General features: G+C 50.9%; 1 protein-coding gene across 4 annotated transcripts in view; it reads left to right on the plus strand.

Moving 5' to 3' along the window:
- Positions 1-8,034: 8,034 nt before the first annotated feature.
- IGF1R (insulin like growth factor 1 receptor) overlaps positions 8,035-16,668 on the plus strand; it is a 203,688-nt gene continuing 195,054 nt past the window's right edge. The window contains exons 1-2 of one of the 4 annotated variants that reach the window (XM_068959027.1): positions 8,035-8,122; positions 9,175-9,297. In XM_068959027.1, coding sequence (XP_068815128.1) covers positions 9,204-9,297 — 94 coding nt within the window. In that variant the 5' untranslated portion in view covers positions 8,035-8,122; positions 9,175-9,203. Of the gene's footprint in view, positions 8,123-8,818; positions 9,298-16,668 lie in introns of those variants that run through there. The other 3 variants (XM_068959028.1, XM_068959025.1, XM_068959026.1) reach the window with 3 other exon arrangements.

A 16,668-nucleotide genomic window follows, 5' to 3' on the forward strand; every position in this document is an offset into this window, starting at 1 on the left:
AATATGGACGGAATTGTAGCTGTGAATGTCCCCGGGGGGAGGGTGACAGTACGGACAGGGCTAAGGGAGCCCATCCAGAGAAAAGTAGTAGTCTGAATGCATCCACGTGCCATTGGCTACAGAAGAGTTAGTAAAAGCATTATGTAAACGAGACGGAGTTTGTTTCGGTTGGGGTTATAATCTGCTGGAACGTGGGATTCAAGCAACGGAGATTCAAAGTCCGTTTCTTGAGTAATTGCTCTACTTCAGAACCACCCTGTTGGCAGAATACATATATTCCTGGCAAGCTGTTTGTAGGCAGTGTAAGTACAAAATGTGAAAACTAAGACTGCAATTAAAGAAAAAGTCTTAAAGCTCCCACATTACAAAAAAAAAAATAAAATAAAATAAAAGGAAGTTTTGATTTGCTTTAAATTCTAAGCAAAAACAGCATTAGCCCCATATCCCATATTCTGATTTGACCTAAAGTTTGAAAATATTTGAACTTAGTATTTTTGGTTCAAGTCCATTTCCCTAGTAAACAAAACAAGAGCACTGAATCATTTGTTTAAATACAGTAGTTTTCTAAACATGTCAAGAAGGAAGTATTCATTTCATAACACGGGCATTGCGCCCGCTCTGAACACTCATCTGGGGTGGGAAGAATAAGGACGCAGAGGAATGGGACGAATGAAGTAAGTACCCCGGTGCTCACAGACAGCTATCTTTTTTTTAAAGGAATATTGGAATTTCTTGCATTTGGCATATCCTGGACTGTTTAGACTTTAATTTCTTCCCCAAGCCACTTCTGATGAACAACCTTATTTCCATCTCGTCCACGTGTAGGCTAATATTCCTTCTCCTGCCGTTGAACATATGAGTCATCCATTCTAAAATATGGGATCATACGGGACACACGCACACACGCACTCTAAATGAGGCGAAAATTGATGTCAAGGCCTATCGAGTTCGAAGGGCCTTTTAAACCCGACCTCCGGAAAGCGCTACTATCGGCGCGTTCCCATGCCACCTGGAAATATGTTCCAGCCGCTCAGAAGCATTGTCAGTATCGTTTAAATGTATATGCAGCCATTCACAGCAATACGTTAACTTACCCTAAAATCTAAAGATGATTTCATCTCTTTAGAGATCAACTTTATTAATTACAGGGCTGTTTCTCCATAATCTTCTTGAGTAAAGGACGCAACAGAACACAAAACATTTTTCTTCCTTCTTGCAAATGTAAGGTAGTTTGGATTTCACCTGGTCTGAAGAAGTGGTCTGATGCTAACATGTCATAGAACTGGTGGAGACCTGAACAAAGGAAAACTGACAAGTATATGGTTTTGTATCTATCATGCACATGTAATATTTAAGTCTTTTTGTTCTGTATCAAACTCTACCAGAGAGTCAGTCTAAATGAACTGTTTCAGTCCCTAATTCAACCCACTATTGACTTTGTTTTGGACTCTGTTTACCTAAAGGCTGCCGAACTAAAACAAATAATCTTAATTTTCATATATCCACCTCCATCTGGAGTCGATTACCAACACACAGAGAAACAAGAGGTCTGTTTTGAAGTCTCTTTTAAATAGATGACTGTATAGCTGAGATTTTAAAAAAATAAACAGCCACTAGAGCCGATCTGCACCTCTGTTTCCTTCTTTCCGGCACAGGGGTAGCAATATTTATCTTCCTTAGGAATGAACTGTGACCTTTAATTGTCTATAAACATGTTTTAAGGTCTAGGGACGGACGCTGCTATCCGACCGGAGAAGGCAGCAGCTTCATCGCAGGTATTGGTGAGACCGCCGGGCGCCGCTGCCGCGGGCCTTCGGCACGTGGCCTCCGAGGGACGCCAGCCGGGCCCGGCGGGAGGGTTATGCCCGGTGGGATTCACGTACATCCGGGCTTTAGGAGGTGCACATGGAAGTGCACAGTGCGGCAATCACAGCGCAACAGGGACAGACCCGTTCTGCCCAGTGCCGGGGGTACAACCTCTCCCAGGTAAGCTGGTGCAGCTCTTGCGGGCAAATACTTCAGATTAACATCAAACCTCACGTGGCTTATCAGGAGTTAATAACGCGAGATGAATGGGCGTCGTAAGCGCGTTGCGGACATCAGGAGTTGGCGTGATAAAAGGTAATAAGCAGACGGTCCCCCGGACGCCTGCAAGCGCCCGCTACAAGCGCCCCGTCGACCTGCTGGACTCCGCAGCCAGCTCCCCAGGTGCCCCGCCGCGGACCCGCACACCTCTGCCGCCGTTAGTAACCAACCCTCTGCCCGGCGGCACGCGGTGCGACCACGGCACCGCCGTCTGCAGCAGGAGCCGGCAGAGCCCTAATTACTCGCAGCAGTTTATTAATTCAATACGTGAACGTCGGCCGCGTTTTGACAGCCGCCGAGCCGGAGCGGGGAAGCCGCCAGACGCCCGAAGCCCCCGGCAGCTGTTCCCGCGCACCTACCGCTCGCGCGCGCTGCCGCGCTCGCCTCCCAGGCGTCTTTCCTGCCTCATTTGTCACACTCGCAAACGTGAAAGGGGAGGCGAACGCGCCAGCGCGGGCGCTGGGTGCAGAAGTGAAGTGCTGGGCTGCGCGGCGCCGCCAGGGCTTGGCGTGGCTGCTCGGCGCATCGGCAGCCTGCTGCAACGCTGTCAAAAAGGCACAAACATCAGCATAATTTATCGGTGGCTATTTTAGGCAGGTGCACGGGAACTCTAAATATACGGCATTCACCGCTTGCTGCAGTTGCTATGGATATGATAGCTCAGGCCTGTAACGAGGGCTATAAATGTTGTTGTGCGCTTATTGTTGTTGTTGCTATTAAAACATGAATTTTATAGTTATTCCCGCTCAGCCGCTGCCCCTAAATCGTCCTCGTAACTGCATATTTCTTTGTTTGAAGGAAGGACACGTACAAGGAAGGTGGTATAAACAGCACCCTTTCTTCCCTTCTGGCTTTTATTTGCTACAGAAGGGACCAATTTTGAGCCGCTGTTTGCAGTAGTATCAGGGCCAGAAGAATTAGAAATCACTCGGAGGCAAGCCGACCGAAGAAGTGGGCTTCCTCCAGGTCCCTCTGATCAGCACACCGGTATTTAAGTGTTGCACACCACTAACATAGCCAATTGTTGGGGTTTTTTTGGTCTTAAAGAGGTGCGGCTTGCAGGGATTCTGCTACGGCCGGATGGTCTCATCTGCCCCAGTCCGGCCCGAGGCTGCAGAGCTGGTACGGAAAAGATGGGAGGAAGGTGAGGAGGCTCTGCGGACATCTCTGCCACCGCGGAGCAGCTACCGGCATGCTGCTGCCCAAACGCGTGCCGCGCTCCTGTCCCCTTGCCGAGCATTTTCCCAGGGCCGTGAGCCCCGTGGAGGCCGCTGGCGGCTGGCGCACTTCCCAGCCAAGCACCAAGTGGCGATGCCGGGCAAAAAAGGGCAAACTGCGTTGTGCCTAGTATCGAAGGGCTTGCTACCAGCTTATAAAGCGGGGTTTATAAATGGAGATTTGGGGGAGGGGAGAAAGCAGGTGATGGCCGAGGCCTCGGAGGTGTCCCACAGGTGCCGGGACCAGGCTCGCACACGTGGCTGGGAAGACGAGTCGCTCGCCCAGACCCAACCCCTAAGGAGCACGCCTTGCCTGCAAAATTAGGAGGGGTGAAAGGGGCCGCGAAGAGACCCTGCAAGAGGCACCTCCAGTCGGCTGGGCTTCGTCCCGAGGAGCTGACGCGCTCGGGGAGGGCAGGAGAATAAATCTCTCACACCGGCAATGCAAAACGTTCAGATGCTTAAAGGTTACGAGTAGCTAGCGTCTGGTAAAGAGGTCAGTCTGCCCCGAAACTGCTGCGGAAGCCAAAATAAAGTCTAGGCCGGCCTAAGTGCAGTGCTAGCACTGAGGCAGGGAAAATAGTGAGGCCTCTTTCTCCCCAGTGGTGGCCCCCGAAAGCAGTGGTGAGGCTGCTGTTAAAATTAAAATATGGCTGAGTATTCGGATATTTGCCTTGGGCAGATACATGTTTTGAGAGACCGGGGTCAGCGGCTGTTTTAACCGCGTCGTTTCATCCCCACTGCCACACTTCCTGCGTTTTCCACTTAAGCGGCATTTTAACCAGGACGCAGGTATGCCGGTGGCAATCTGCACCGCGCTCCGGAGGGCAAAGCGGGTGGATTTATGTGTTGCTTTCTGTCCATCTGTCTATCTTGAGGACCATAAAGTGGCGGTGGGAAAAGGGGAGGCATGCAGCCCAGCGCAAACACAGAGGAGGAATGGTTGTAGCACCAACGGGACGGAGAAGAAAGACGCTTTCTACCTGACCGTTTAGGGAAGATCAAGCCAGGAGAAAAACGATTTCTCCTACTGCTGAAAATTATACCGTAGACTTCATGCGTAGAAAGAAAGGAGGGAAAAAACCCTGCATAGATCTAGCCATGCGACATGCATTAAACATCATATACCTTAATTTTCTATTTAATTTTCTTTAATTTTCTTCTTTTCTTAATTTTCTTTATTTATTATTAACAGTCTCATGTAGGAGACGTTGCCAAGGATCAGGACACCAGTGAATTGCCAGGCAGTAATGAAGAACAGCGAGGGCTGCGCAGCTTACGGCTGAGCTGCTGGGCACGATGCAGCCGACACAAGACGTGGAGTTGGGGTCTCAGCTGCTGGGAGAGCGACCTCCAAAACAAACGGCTTCCAACAAAGCGGAGGCATGGTTTCACCAGGTCTCAGCAAAGACTGTGCGTGGCCACAGCCGTACGGGGCAGGTTTCTCCTAACACGTGCTCGGTTACTCGCAAGCACTCGGGAGCCTGAGAGCTGCAGGAACTCCGCATTTCGATCATCTCACTTAATCCATTGGCGGAAACTTTCCCCTTTTGGGCTGGATATTTTTATGCTCAGTCAGTTTGACTTTCTTGCAATGAAGTTCGAACAAGATATTTTAATCATTTCTGGATCCCAAGAAAGGTTAAGCTCTTGCAGCTGGTTTTAGGCTGGGGGTGCTGCTCAGCCTGGCTGAGGATGCCAGGTCTGGGTTCCCACTGAATTAAACCTTCTCTTCTTCCGTTCAGATCAACCTCCTTTGAGCAGGTCTGCGGGTAAAAGCAGAGGCAGATGGTGTCCGACAAGGAAATGGATTTCATCACGAAGCACCTTTGCACATCACCATGAGAATCATCTTTCATTTGTCCGATTTACAACCTTTAAATGGTGCATCGCGTACGTACAGTACAGTTTGCTCGAGGTTTTCATAGGTAAAGAGACGAGCGTGCTGTGGTTGTACCTGATGAAAAATCCTAACTGAAATACTCCCACCGAAAATAAATAAGAGGACCACTCTCGGAGGCAGGTGCTCCCACAAGGGAGCAGAACGCGGTTAAAAGCGTGCATTGAAGCTGAGCGCGTCTGCCTGCAGGGCCGACACGGAAAGCCGCGGAGGTGAAAGGGTAAGGACGGCTGCCGACTCTCCTCCGAACCTCTCGGGGTACGGAGCTACGGAGATCTCGGCCTTGGCAGAGGAAGGGCTTCCTCCTGTGCACCTCCCGGGATATAAGGCAGCATGTAAGTATATAAGTTAAGATGTCCTAGCGGAATCTAGCCCAAAAACTCCAAATTACGACATTCACCTTGGCAACACGGGAAGCTGGAGAGCGGCGAGAATGCCCCAAGTCCCCCCCTGAGCTGTTATTAGTTTGTTTTCCTTTGAGAAACAAAGGAAACTCCAGAAACAAAATGCATTGAGACGCCTATAGGATTGGGTCTATATGACTTAGTTTGCGAGGCCTTTGGGGGCGCAGTGCAGCTACGTTTGCGTCTCGTACAAGGCACTTTTGCATGACTTGTCCTATTCGTCGAAGCAATGAAAAGAAAGGCTATTTAATAACAAAAATTCGTAATGACAGCAAAACGATAACAGGGAGACACACGTTTCCCACTTCACTTTGGCCTTTACACAGCACCACGTTCACTTGTAAGTAACACATGACGATTTACACACTATATGTGCGGAAAGCGCAGTTATTCTGCTCAATATCCTGTGCTAGTACTAGGCACAGTCCTACAGAGCAATAATAAACATGCACTAGACTCGAAGATCTTTTCGGCCGAATTCAGTGAATCCTTGAAAACCCGCGTGGAGTCGGTGAAGCGTATGATACACCCGCGCACGTCGGTCTAGGGCTGTTTCGCACGGACTCGCGCTGTCCTCCTGCCCCGCATCCCTGCGCTGGGCTACCGCCTGGATGTGCAGGCACCGGTGTTTCGACTGCGTTAGAAAAATACAGTCCTGGAAAGCGGCTCGTGGAGAAATCCTGCCCCTGCGGTGCTTGACTGCGTGACAAAACTCCCCCTCACTGGTGTAGAATAAAGTCCCTGGGGCCTTTCCATCCTTCCGACAGGGTATGAGAGCTAACGCGTGATGGAGACACCAAGCCTGGACCGTTCTGACACGGCAAAATGTGTGAACACGGACAAAGGAAAGAAGGAAAACAGGAATGCTGCTGCGCAAAATGATGCAGCAACATAACTGAAAGTTTTGTAATCCGACATATTCAAGAAATCTTCTGGTTAAACGTGAAAAGTTACTTTTGACACTCGCGTTAATAATGTGACACTCGCCTGTCTCTTAATGCAGCTTCTCGTTGAACTAGCGCACAGCTAAGGCGCGCGGGTGTCTGCTTGCGAGCCCGGCAAGTCCAAACCTTCCCCGCGTGTGCTGGTCTCGTCCCTCCCCGTCCGAGGCCTGGCGCTGCGGACGGCGGCGAGCTGTACGTGGGACAGCGGCTTTTACGCCGTATTCACTGAGGACTGCAAACGTGAAAGGGGGCAAATTATGCCGTTGGGTCTTCTCGCAGGTGAGGCCAGCGGGAGCGTTCGCCTCCCTCGTTCCTCGGGCCCGAACCCCCATCCCGGGAGCTTGCCGCTCGGCCTTTTGGCCGCGCTCTGCAGCGTTCAAGCCATGTGCCAGCAACGTTAACAGCGATTACCGACAGCAAACAGGCAAACAGGCCGTGCAAAACCCGCAGCTGTGCATTTCTCCAGAACGCCGTCCCTTCACGCCTTTATTTGTATTAATTTTATTATTATTTCTGAAGAAGGCAGGGGTGTTTTCCACGGTGCCGGGCTGCCGCCAAGCCCCGCTCGCCTCCTGCCCGCCCCCAGGTGCGGCCGCGCAGCAGGCACCCGGCGCGGCGGCTCCCGGCTTCCGCGCCCCGCGCCGCCTGCCCCTGCCCCTGCGCGCGGGCCGCCGGGGCGGATTCCCGCGGAGCGGAGCGCGGCCCCTCGCCCCCAGCCCCGCGCGGGAGGAGGAGGAGGGGGGGGAGGGAGGAGGCACAGCCGCGCCCGCTCCGCGCGCCGCCGCCGCTCCGGCGCTCCGGCTTTTGCTTCGCGCCCCGCCGCCGCCGCCGCCGCCTGGGCGAGGGGAGCCGGCGCGGGAGGGCGCGCGCGCGCGCCTCCGGGAGGGCGCGCGCGCGGGAGGAGGAGGAGGAGGGCGCGCGCGCGCCCCGTCCCCGTGCGGCCGCGGAGAGGCAGAGGCGGCGGCGGCGGGCGCGGCGCTGAGGCTGTTGTTTACCAGCGTCAGCTCTCCGCCGTGCACAGCGAGGAGGAGGAGGAGGAGGAGGAAGAAGGGGGGAGGCGGCGGCAGCAGCGCGGTGCAAACCCTGCCGCGGGCGAGCGGCGAATTAATTGGGAGGAGCAGCGGCGCCTGCGGCCGCCCGGCAGGAATTACGGACCCTTCGCCGCGCGCTCGTGGGCTTTGACCTTCAGCGGAGCGGCGCGGAGGGGAGCGGAGCGGGTCGCCTCCCCCCCAGCCAGCCCCCGGCTCGCGCCCGCGCCTCGGCCCGCCCGCCGCCGTCGGGGCTGGGCACAGCGCGGGGGAAGGTTTTGCAGCGCGCGCAGCCAGAGGAGGAGGGAGAAAGAGGAGGCCAAAAAAAAAAAAAAAAAAAAAAGGATTTACAAATTCGCTGGGTGGTTTTTGTTGTTGTTGTCGTCGGCGGCGGCGGCCCCCCCCCCCTCCTCTCCGCCCGCCCCCGGCGCGATGGCACGGCGGCTCGGAGGGATGCGAGGGGGAGAGCGCCGGCGGGAGGAGGAGGAGGAGGAGGCGGCGCGCTGAGCGGCGCGGCGCGGCTCGCCCTGCTGCTGCTTTGTGTGTGCGTGTGTGTGTGTCCCGGATTTTTCTTCCTTTTTAATTTTTTTTTTAATTTTTTTTTTTTTTTTGGTGCGTGGTGGGGGGAGAAGGAGCCTGTGGCAGCGGCGCCGAGGAGAGGAAGAGGAGGAGGAGCAGGGGGAAACCTCTTCGATTCATTTTTTGCTCCGAATTCCGCATTTCGGCTCTCTCTGCGGCCAGCCGGACTTGTGGCGGTGGTGTGGCTGGGTTTTTTTTTTGTTTTTTTCCTTTTTTTTTTTCCCTTCCCCCCTTTTTTCCCCCTGCCTCGCCGAGGGGGGGATCCCTTCGCCGCTGCGCGGAGGGCGCTGACCTGCCGTCGCGGGAAGCGCTGTTGTTGTTTTGTAATAAGCCTTCCCTGCGCGCTCCCCCCACCACCACCCCCGCCGCTTTTCCTTGTTTTTTTTTTTTTTATTATTATTATTATTTTTTGGGTTGTTTTTGTGGTGTGAGGGGTGTGCGCGCGCGCGCGCGTACGGCCTCCGCGTGTGCCGGCTTGGAAAATGGAGGTGGAGGATGCAGACTGCCAGCGCCGAGGTGCCTCACGTTTGCGACTGCTGTGCACGACGCGCCGCTGCAGCCAGCGCTGAGGGCAGGCGGCGGCGGCGGCGGCAGCGCCCGCGCAGCGCCCGCGCAGCCCGCAGCGCGCAGCTCGCTCGGAGCTCGGAGCTCGGCCTCGCCCGGCCGCCCCATGCCCGCCGCCCGGGGCTGCTGCTAGAGCTCCGCAACACACACACACACACACACATATATATATATTTTTATTTTGGTGTGGTTCCTCCGGAAGATCAACACCCAAGGACCTCGAAACCCCTTCGGCTTTTTGCAAGCCGAAGGGTCGTCGTCGTGTTTTTTTTTTTAAATTAATTATTATTACTACTAATTTCTTGAGGCAACGTGGATTTATTTATCCTGCCCCCTTTCTCATCCCCCTTCTCCCTCGTTCGTATTTTTTAGAGAACGGGGAGGGGGAGGGAAAAAAAAAAAGGACAATTTTGGACTTTTTTATTTTTACTTTTTTATTTTTTTTTCTGAAAGGGGGATTTTGTCCAATTAAAAAAAGAGGAATGAAGTCTGGCGCCGGAGGAGGGTCCCTCGCCTTCTTCTGGGGGTTTCTGCTCTTCTTCGCCACACTTTGTCTGTGGCCAACAAATGGAGAAAGTGAGTATTGTGCGTGGCGGCGCGGGGGGTGTCGGCAGGGGCTCCCTGGGGGGTGTTTGTGTGTGACGGTGTGCCTGAGGGGGGTCGGCGAGGGGCTCTCGGGGTGTGTGTGTGTGTGAGGGTGTCGGCGAGGGGCTCTCTGGGAGGGGGTGTGTGTGTGTGAGGGTGTCGGCGAGGGGCTCCCGGGGTGTGTGTGTGTGAGGGTGTCGGCGAGGGGCTCCCGGGGTGTGTGTGTGTGGGGGTGTCGGCGAGGGGCTCCCGGGTTGTGTGTTTGTGTGTGAGGGTGTCGCGAGGGGCTCCCGGGGAGGGTGTGTTTGTGTGTGAGGGTGTCGCGAGGGGCTCCTGGGGTGTGTGTGTGTGTGAGGGTGTCGGCGAGGGGCTCCCGGTGTGTGTGTGAGGGTGTCGGCGAGGGGCTCCCGGGGTGTGTGTTTGTGTGTGAGGGTGTCGCGAGGGGCTCCCGGGGTGCGTGTGTGCGTGTGAGGGTGTCGCGAGGGGCTCCCGGGGTGCGTGTGTGCTTGTGAGGGTGTCGGCGAGGGGCTCCCGGTGTGTGTGTGTGTGAGGGTGTCGGCGAGGGGCTCCCTCGGGGTGTGTGTGTGTGTGTGAGGGTGTCGGCGAGGGGCTCCCTCGGGGTGTGTGTGTTTGTGTGTGAGGGTGTCGCGAGGGGCTCCCTCGGGGTGTGTGTGTGTGTGTGAGGGTGTCGCGAGGGGCTCCCTCAGGGTGTGTGTGTGTGTGAGTGAGGGTCGGGGAGGAGTTCCCGGTGAGTGTGTGTGTGTGAGGGTGTCGCGAGGGGCTCCCTCGGGGTGTGTGTGTGTGAGGGTGTCGCGAGGGGCTCCCTCGGGGTGTGTGTGTGTGAGGGTGTCGCGAGGGGCTCCCTCGGGGTGTGTGTGTGTGTGTGTGAGGGTGTCGCGAGGGGCTCCCTCGGGGTGTGTGTGTTTGTGTCTGAGGGTCGGGGAGGAGCTCCCGGTGTGTGTGTGTGTGTGTGTGTGTTTGTGTGTGAGGGTGTCGGCGAGGGGCTCCCGGGGGTGTGTGAGGGTGTCGGCGAGGGGCTCCCGGGGGTGTGTGTGTGTGAGGGTGTCGGCGAGGGGCTCTCTGGGAGGGTGTGTGTGTGTGTGAGGGTGTCGGCGAGGGGCTCCCGGGGTGTGTGTGTGTTTGTGAGGGTGTCGCGAGGGGCTCCCGGGGTGTGTGTGTGTTTGTGTGTGAGGGTGTCGCGAGGGGCTCCCGGGGTGTGTGTGTGTTTGTGTGTGAGGGTGTCGGCGAGGGGCTCCCGGGGTGTGTGTGTGTTTGTGAGGGTGTCGCGAGGGGCTCCCGGGGTGTGTGTGTGTTTGTGTGTGAGGGTGTCGGCGAGGGGCTCCCGGGGTGTGTGTGTGTTTGTGTGTGAGGGTGTCGGCGAGGGGCTCCCTGGGTGTGTGTGTGTTTGTGTGTGAGGGTGTCGCGAGGGGCTCCCGGGGTGTGTGTGTGTGTGAGGGTGTCGGCGCGGCGGTGGCTGGCGCGTCGCAGCCCGCCTGTGGCGATGTGTGTGTTTTTCCGCCGGTTACTGAATCCGCTCCTTGAGCACGTTTGAAAGCGTTGCCCTCCCTCCCTCCTGCCCTCCCGGTTTTCCGGCGGGAGGTTGGCCTTTATGCACCGGTGAGAAAGAGCTGCGGCCGCTGCCTCGCGGCAGTGATAGCGGCCACCCGTCGCCTCCTTGCTGTTCCCCGCACCTAACCTGTACACCCCTGAGAGCTCCCCCGCGTTTTAGCGCGATGTTTTTAGCCCGTTGCGGCCAGGGCTGCGAACTGCGTAGTCGACACTCGAGGGCTGGGGAGAGCCGTGCTTGCCTTCCGCACCTGGAGGGCGGCTCGGCCTTTGGGAGGTCTGGGTGAAACCACCCTTGCAGCGGGAGTGAGGAATTCCTGGGAGAAGCGTGGTGCCTCCCCTGACCGGTTTGCTGTGGAGGAAGGGCTGCGTCCGCGCCGTTTGGGGCGCAGAGCTGAGGTGGCGTCCTGCAGCTCACCGTCTCGATCCACCCCCCCCCCCCCGAATTTTTTAGGTCGCTACGTTATGTCTGCGCGTAAACAGAAACGTTTGATGCCTGGGAGGACTACACTGTTAAACGTGTGGTGGTTTTTTGTTTTTTTTTTTTGAAGCGGCCGTGTTGTATCTAGATTTAAGATTTGCGCGGTGGGTTTCCCGGCGTGCTAGCCGCTTCCTCCGCGCGTGTGCGCGTACAGCCCGCGCGGAGGAGAAGGTGCCTGGCGGGGGCCCCGGGCTGCCTGGGCTTCTTCCTGCCGCTTAATCCCCGCAGGGCCGCGGCGTCTGTCGGCGTCGTCCGGGAGCCGCCGCCGCGACGTTGTTTTTGTGCCGTCCAGGGCAGCGCGGGGGGCCGGGACGGCCCCACTCTGATGTCGGAGGGTCGAGGTTGCCTTGCACGGAATCAGCCTTCCCTTGTGTGTTTGTTTGGGGTTTTCTTGTTTTTTCCACCCCCCCCCCCCCAGGGTCTGTAGGCAGGGAGGTGTTGCGTGCACCTCGGAGCCCAACCCCTCTAATAACCGCTCCGTCTCCCTCTGCTCCACAGAGGCAGAGGTGTTGTTTTTTTTTAATACTGTATCTTGATGCTTTAATTTCTTCCGCTGTGTGTCTGTATGTGTATTTTTTTCTTTTTTGTTAAACATACTACTTGAGCTGTTGTTGTGCGCCTCTTATTTTTCGAAAAAAAATATTATGCGCCTTGTTGCAAGGAAGGGAGGAAATCTTCTCCATTTTAAGTGTAAAGGGAAAGAATTTGGGAGCTGTAAAGGCTTTTCTGAAAGTAGTAGTTTCGGGTTGAAAAGAAAGGGAAGCCCCTTTGGATGCACCGACAGTGAGGCTAACTGGGGGGAAAAAAAAAACGTTTGAGCAAGAAGCACATAGATGAAGCCTGTAACGCGTGTTGAGTAATATAATGTTTCATTAGGCAGCGAATGCCAATTAACTCGTTGCAAATTAAGGCACAGCTTTGCCTTTTGCGTTGCAGCGGCAGGGCCAGCTAGGGCTGGAGCAGTCGCTCTTCGGTGAGCTGAACTCTCTGGCTAGAGCTGCTTTCAAGAGGGAAGATTAATCTTTAGGTTTAAAAGCAACACCCCAGTGCCCTTCTTCAGGGAAGGGCTTGAAACAGGATGGAGTAGTCTGGAGAAAAAGCAGAAGAGGAGGGTCTGCTGTGTTCTGAAAACACTGAGGTGCACACGTCAAGATTTTTTTGTTTTACCTGCTACAGAACGCTTTCAAATACAAACGTTCATCCAGCTCTTGAATAAAATAAGGCAGAAACAATATGTTAGCATGTTAGCTTTCAGTTCTCTGAAGTGTTTGCAGTTACCATTTAGCTCAAATGACCCAATTAAGAACCTCCCGAATGAAATATCTCCTTCTGAAGATCTAGGCATTTAAATATGAGAAGATATGCTGAAAAACTTGTCTTGGGCGAATACTGCCTCTAATCGATCGTCTTTGTAGTTTACAGTTTAATAGCCTTTGTTTTCGCGAGTTATTGCTGAAAGAATTTTGCTGTTAGGGGGAAAAATGATCTCCAGAGCAGATGTTTTGCATCTCTTCATATTCTTCTCTCTCCCCACAATAGTGGAAGGAAGATTAATCTTAATTTTTATTTGTTTTTCATATATACTGTGTCATAGCTAAAAGGCACTTCCATTTTCGGTCAAACAAGCAAGGCACTCCTAAATAGGAATACAAAGGAGTTACAACAGGAAGGGGAAAACCCATCTCTTTAATGGTAAATTATATAAAATGCGTTCATGATCAGATGACAGAAATCTCTTTAAAATGCAGGTAGCTTCAGTGGAAAGCTTCTGATTAAAAAACGGTCAGTGAAAGATGCGCGGAATGTCTTAAGATTTTGTTAAAAAGGCACAAACGTGAAAATAAAACCCCGTCATTAAGATAAAGTGTGTGCTGGTGTTCCAGTGCGTGTGATGTGTAAAGCACTAACTGTTGGAGGCTGTTTCAGCCTAGAGGTGAGTTTAAGATGAAGCCTACAGTCAGGATTTTGTTGCTTAAGCATGGTAGTGTTTTGATTTTCAGTCATGTAGTGTGCTTTGATGAAGGGAGCGGGTTAAACGTGCAGAACAAAAATAGTGTAATTAGGTCTGATAATACTTTGGATTGATAGATATATCGATGGATCTGTTCATCTTAGTTCTGAGCTTTTATGTGTAATCCAGGCTATGTTTTGTCTTTCTCATGCTAACAGCAGTAGTTCATGCTTTTAAATTTGAATGTCTATCCCGGGTTGCTCAGTAAAAACCCTCATGACCTCCTGAGGTTACACCTAATTTTTACATCAGCGTTTTCTTATGTGCCCTGGTGGTTAAATAATATTGTTAAATGTGAGTTGCATAATTTCTTTCTCTATTTGAGGTTGTGAATAGAAAGTGCCAGCATTAAAGGCATGGGTGTTAATTGGGTATGCCAGAAATAGAAGAGAAGGAATATTGTGGAAGTGATGAGGAATGGTTGGAGCCCACAGCAAGGAACGGTGAACCAGGCAGTACTTCAACTTTTTTGCTCGTGCTAGGGTATACCTTCAGAGTGTTTCACTACCAGAACTGGAGCAAAGGCTTGTATGACTCAGTAATTGAAAGGGTTAGGAAATGGTGATGACTTAGCTAATATCAGGCAAAATGCGCTTATAAGGTTAGAAAGCGGAGGAACGGGTATGGAAGGATGCGTACTAGAAACCGATACTTAAGAGAGCAAAATATTGTTCTTTGTGTAAAGTGAAGGAAGTTTAATGTGGTTCTTGGCAAGGTATTTAATAAATATTGTTAGAAGTGGGAGAAAGAGGCTGCAGAGAGTGAAAAGAAAGATCAATTACTTTGAATGTTAGCCCAACAGAAGACATGAATTTTTTGGTTTTCAAAAGGAAATTGTTCAGATTTGATAAAGCATTGTTAGATTTTTGTTAGTTTTTCCTTTGTCGGTTATTCTTTCAAACTAATTCTAGAGTACATTTAAAAGCACAACTCCAGTGACAAATAAATATTGTTTCCATCTTAAAATAGCATGCACAATCTAGCGTTTCAGTATTTGTGGGATGTTTTTGAATTTGTCTTCATTGTTAAATAATTAATATGTTTTGTATGTGTGACTTTGGGAGAAGTTGTTTCAGATCATACTGAGTTTTCTGCTAAACTGGCATTTACTAGGAAAATCTTGGAGGAGAATGCCTTTAGTAAGGAGTTTTTTGTTTGTTTGCTTTTTTTGTTCCCCCTGCTTCCCCCAAAGCATCTAACACTTAGAATTAAAATAGTTTCTGGGTTATAACTACTGGCTTTAAAGAGTGATTTCAACTCATGTTTAACTTATGCTTTTTCCTCTTCCTCAGTTGGTGTTCAGTTCTTTTTACTGTGATGTGGAGGTAGATTTTGCTGGGGATCGCCGGACCTGTTAACTCAGTGGAACCAGAAGAGACAGTTTTGTTAAATGGTTAATTATATTGTGTATGGGTTCCATCTGTGCAAATTGTGAGCTGCCTCAGACTTCCCTGCGGTGAACTTTGGTAGCCCTCAGCTTTGAGGGAGAGAGAAATAATTATGCGCAGGAAACACTGTTTTCTTCACTCTTCATGTTAGTTTTATGATCCCAAAGGGAAAACAACTTGTCTAGCTCATCATCTGTGACAGTCCTAAAGTTGATAGCTTGCAAACTGAATGAAATTATTTAAAAAAATTGGAGCATCTCCCCAAGACATTTATAGGTAATGAATTTAACCAGCGTTATTTTACTTCTTTGCAAAAGTGCTAACTGAGAAGCAATTGCAGCTTTCTGAAACTGTTCTTTAAACTCTGGTTTATGAACTTAAGTACACTCTTATGTGAATTTTAGTGTAAAGCTTTCACGTTTGGAAGTGCTTTGTGATATTATCAAGTAGCAGCTATTTCATATATATGTTTATGTGTGCCTAGGAATGGGTAAATGGCAGTTTAGTATTATTGAGAACTGTTGTGCGTGCTAGTTACTCGGACTGCAGCTAATTTAGTATCTCGAGTGTCACAAAACTGAAGTTATTTTAGTGCACATACATAGTTCCAGTTTATTTCATGTCTTTCTGATAAAGTTGGGCTTTTAAGGTTTCTGGTCTTAGGTGGTAAGGGAACATACTACTTTTAAGAGTTCCTCTTTCAGAAAGACTCCTGGAATGCAGTGATGAGTTTGAAAGGTAGAAATACTGTTTTAGTATTTCGATAAATTTGACATGTATAATTTTTCTATCACTGTAAATTGTATAGACAGCTTCCTTGTGTAGGTTAGTTGGATTAGTTTTTATGATTTATGGAAGCCACTTTAAAAAGAATAGTTTCAAAATTCTTTTATTGTACAAAAGCAGAACTCAGCCAACAGTAGTTCACGAAGACACGTTTGAGGTTGTTAGCCAGCCTGTCTTTGTATTTATTTATTTATTTATTTATTTATTTCTCTCTTAGCCAAGCCATGGCAGGTACAATCTGGACTGATTTCTGTAGCACTATATTTGTCTATTTTGTGTCCAGCACTGTCCGAGACAAGCTTTGAGGACAGGCAAATGATTAGCAACAGGCGACGTCCGCTCATTTATCTCTGAGCTCTGCAGACAGACCTGTACCAATTCCTCAACCGCCAAAATAGGCTACGGTCACTTCAGGCAGGACTTTTTGTTAAGGAGTTTGGTGACAGTTTGTCTTATCCTTTAATTAAGGAGATGCGTTCCTGTGAAACTGGTGTTAGCATGGTGGTGGATTTTGAAGGGTTAACTTGCATTTTATCACTGAAACTTTTTTTTTAAAATCTTTGTAAATGCTAAATGTGGGCAGTTCCCTTAGGATTTCTTTCAAGACACCAGTTAACTTTTCCGGTGTTTATATTCTCCAGAAGTTGTTGTTGTAGCACTAGATTATTTAAAATTTGCTGAAAAAGGAAAATTGACATGCAGCATTTTTCTTCTGTATTTTACAGTCAATTTGCATTTGCCTTGTAAGGCCTAATATAGCATACTTTTAACTTTATTATAATTATAATTATAATCCATGCTTGCAGATAGATTCCCTGTTACCTTCTTGGTAAACTTGACGGTAAGTTCAGAAATAAGCATCTGTGTCTTTTGGTGGCTCTCCAGATAGTTTTTGAGGTAGCTGAATTCTTTGATCTACCCAACTAGAGGGGACCTGCCACCCCAATCAAGTGGTATGCTTGCTCCTGTAGAGGTATAAATCCGCTTAAATATTTCGGTTGAACAGCAAGTGTGTGCTCTTGTTGCAACGTGAGGTCATTTTAATAATAACTTGGAGGAATAATTGACGTTAGACTTGTAACTGAAGAGAAGTGCTAACAAGGTTGTGCTTTAACTTCATGTATGCTGTG

This window comes from Struthio camelus, chromosome 12 (assembly GCF_040807025.1).
Source record: "Struthio camelus isolate bStrCam1 chromosome 12, bStrCam1.hap1, whole genome shotgun sequence".
NCBI lineage: Eukaryota > Metazoa > Chordata > Aves > Struthioniformes > Struthionidae > Struthio > Struthio camelus.